Source organism: Verticillium alfalfae, genomic scaffold (genome assembly GCF_000150825.1).
Source record: "Verticillium alfalfae VaMs.102 supercont1.3 genomic scaffold, whole genome shotgun sequence".
Classification (NCBI taxonomy): domain Eukaryota; kingdom Fungi; phylum Ascomycota; class Sordariomycetes; order Glomerellales; family Plectosphaerellaceae; genus Verticillium; species Verticillium alfalfae.
This window is the reverse complement of record NW_003315036.1, coordinates 1,602,579-1,606,021: the sequence shown is the minus strand read 5'-3', so window position 1 is coordinate 1,606,021 and position 3,443 is coordinate 1,602,579. Positions and strand designations below refer to the sequence as shown.

The window sequence follows — 3,443 nt, the reverse complement described above, 5'->3', positions numbered from 1 at the left end:
TTCGGTGATGAGGTTCTGGGCCTCGGCGAACCATTCGTCGGAGAAGGCGAGGATCTTGCCGCCAAGCGTGCCGGAGACGAGATCTGCCCGCATCGGTTAGCTGAGGCGAACCAGGGGGAGACGGTTCGTCAGAGACCAGCGGCGCATGCATACCAATGGAGCTGGAACGGAAAGTCGTGTCAATGTCGTCGGCCGCAATGCGCGTCGCCTTGATCGACTCGAGCTTATACTCCTGCGAGGCCATGGCGTCGGTGGTTGTGGTGGTTGTGGTGGTAGTGGTGATGTAGTGGGGGAGGTGTTTTGTGTGGGGTTATCTGATGGTTCGATCGATAGACAGCACAGCAGCAAGATGGTATCACAAGAATGAGGAATGCAGCAATGGCAATGGTAGCGAGGTAAGAAAGGAGAACGAGGCAAAGACAAACAAGTTCACTGGCGATTACGGCGAGGTTTTAGGCCTTGTCGGCCACTTCCGACACCGGTCAGTCCCGGGTCCTCCAGCACTCTCGACCCCTCGACGCGACCCCTCCAACCCCGCCGCTCCACATCGATGCCGATGGGGCCACGGTGTTGGGAGGTTTTCCCATGCTGCACCTGCCCGCTTGGCCCGCGGGCGCGGCGCAACGCGGGGTGACTTGAGCATGGAGATAGAGGCCTCGAGCCAATGGGTGCGGCCGCAGATGGCTTCATTTAAAGGCCGGAGGGTGCGCCGTCGGCGTAGGGGCAGGTTGCCGGAGGCGGCGTGGGGAGCAAATGTTGGTGCCGAGGACGATGGGTGACTCGAGGGCCTGCCTCTCTGAGGGGGTCTGGCGGTCCAGTGCTATCGGGTGATGGCGCGTGCTTGACGCGAGCAGTGGGAGGATTAGAGGTGTTTGCATGGTAGCCTTGGGCTGCCCCGCAACACGGCTCAGCGGCTTTTTTTTTGGCGCCTGAAGGGAGTGGATTTGCTGATAGTTACACCATCTCATCAGGTGTCATAACTGAGGGACAGGCCCGAGGGGGGCCTTCTGGGGTCTTTATATCCACGGATATCCAAGGCTGATGCACCAACTCGACACATGGGCTCCATTGTCGGCAAGGTCCGATCGATTCTGTTTATCTCTTGATCGTGGAGAGAAAGCTGGGGTCATGCAAATGACATGGACGCGGAACTGAGACGGTTTTGCGAGTCGTGGCAGACCCAGATGAAGCTGTTGATGCGTTTGTGCTTTTCGTTTCATTTCGGTGCTGCCACCCGCAGTCTGTAGTGGAGATGGAGAAGTTGAATTGCCATCGTTTGCTGCTGCTGATGTTGCGACAGTTGCTGCACGCGACCCCAAAGACCCAAAGGCAAAGTCGGCACGCACAACAATGACGGCAGGTGCAGCCAGAGCACCTCATTCCCCTACCCCGCCACGAGCGTGTCCAGGGGGGCAGTAATGGCCGCCTGTTGATTGGCTCTCTGACAAACCCAGCATCATCGATGTTGGATGAAGTGAGCTTGACATGAACACGACTGACCGACTTCCTGCCTGTCAACCGCCGTCTTACATCTTCACTTTTCTAGCTCTCACATCCATCGTCTGGCTCTGTCCAAAGCAATCACCCATTCAAAATATGCCTGAACACGAGCCCTCGGCCACGACGCCGCTTCTTGGCGGAGTACGTCGCTCACAGCCAACAACAGCCAAGATCTGGAAGAACCCCATCCTCGGTATGTCGGGGTATCGCAAGCTGCCTCAGCCGCTGCTTCGACTGTTTGTGGCATGAAGAACTAGCAAACTGACCTCCCTAGATTGGCCCGGAATCACCGCCCAAATTCTCATCCTCGCCCTCGTCGCCATCATCTGGTCCTACATCCTCGCCCACCCCGTCATCCTTTTCACCGGCCACCCCCTCGCCCAGTCGCTGGCCATTCTCATCCTGACGCAGTCCGTCCTCGTCCTCCAGCCGACGCACGACGCGGCCCAGAAGCGCCAGGGCCAGCGCGTCCACGCCGTTCTCAACCTTGCCGCCTTCCTCCTTCTCGTCGCCGGCGTCACCATCATCGAGGTCAACAAGTTCCGCTCCCACGGGCCCCACTTCCACTCTCTCCACGGCTACCTCGGCGTCCTCGTCGCCGCCCTCATCGTGCTGCAGTACCTCGTCGGCTTCACCATGTGGGCCATCCCCTCGCTCTACGGCGGCGAGGACCGCGCCAAGGCCGTGTGGAAGTACCACCGCGCTTCGGGCTATGTCCTCTACGTCGCCCTGCTCGCCACCGTCCTGACGGCCGTGTGGACCGATTACAACAGGAACCTCGCGCGCATCCCCGCTTGGCTGCTCATCGTTGTCGAGGCGGCGCTGCTCGGCGTCGTCGTGCTGCGGGTCAACCGCGCGAAGCTGCCCTTCGGCGGCCAGAAGGATCAGGGGACGCAGGTGACCGTTGCCGGTGAGGATGAGGAGTAAGTCTCCATTCCCCCCCCCTGCTATTTTTGAAAGGCAAAGGCCCCTATTCCTTTGAATGGGGGCCAGGAGGTATTTACACGAGGACTTCGCTATGTGCGTGCGTGGTTCGTGTGAGGTATGAGTCTCTGGGTTACTCGGACGGGGCATATCATTTCAAGTTTGAGTTATTGGCATCCACATTGGTATCAGTGTCCTCGGGAACAGGTTTGGTTGAAAGCAGCGGTGGATTCTGCCGCCTTAATGAAGTACAACTATCAAATTAGCAAGCAGGCATTTTTGCGTTCATTTTCGATAAATATTTATCACTCTCCAATACATACAACCAAGGGGACGCAGCTGTTCCCCCCTGACATGAAATACGCAAAATCATCATGCGTTGGTTCCAAGGACCCGTCGATGGTTGTTGGCCATGCCAATGGGCCCCCTTCCAGAGGTCGTACTATTGACAGGAAATTCGTATGGGCAGCGTTGCGCGTTCCACCCCAATACAGGATTCAGGGTCACTTTGGCAGATGCAACCGGGCACCGTGGCTGGGTTGATCCGGAAGGGGGGGGGCATGATCATGACCCCTCCCTGAAAGCCCGCCCACGGGGTCCTATATCATGTTTGGCATATAGCCTCCAATGGTCGTGGACAGAGTCATGTCGGGGTACTGTTACTGTGCCTGTCCGGATGGGAGGGCCATCTTGGCGTGTTCATTTCTGTGGCAAGGCATGCTCGCGCCCATACTTCGTACCCGGCCTCGTTGAACCCCCCATTCACAGGGCCGTACGTTGCGCGAGGAAAAAGATCGAGGCGGTGCAGTGGAGGTTGTCCAAGGCTCGGTGAGGCTCCGCTCGATTATCCTCAGCGCGCGTCCACGGTCCACCATTTGAACGGATGGTAGGCGAAGCTGTTGGGATCCACTGATTTGACATGAGAAACAAGCGAATTTGATGGAATATGGCCTGAACCGACAAAACCTCACAATAATGTAATCATGACCTCATCATCGCAAGTATACCAGAAAGACAGT

The 3,443-nt window shown here is 57.7% G+C and overlaps 2 protein-coding genes across 2 annotated transcripts in view; one reads left to right on the top strand and one right to left on the bottom strand.

Moving 5' to 3' along the window:
- VDBG_02999 (allantoicase) overlaps positions 1-244 on the bottom strand; it is a gene marked incomplete at both ends in the record, with an annotated part of 1,217 nt that extends 973 nt beyond the window's left edge. The window contains one exon of the mRNA XM_003006814.1: positions 154-244. Within this exon, the coding sequence (XP_003006860.1) occupies positions 154-244 (91 nt within the window). The remainder of the gene's footprint in view (positions 1-153) is intronic.
- Positions 245-1,596: 1,352 nt separating this feature from the next.
- VDBG_02998 (conserved hypothetical protein) lies at positions 1,597-2,427 on the top strand (the record flags this gene model as incomplete). The annotated part of the gene is made up of 2 exons (XM_003006813.1): positions 1,597-1,693; positions 1,775-2,427. The coding sequence occupies 2 exons, from the start codon at positions 1,597-1,599 to the stop codon at positions 2,425-2,427; spliced, it is 750 nt and encodes a 249-aa protein (XP_003006859.1).
- Between the last annotated feature and the right edge of the window lie 1,016 nt (positions 2,428-3,443).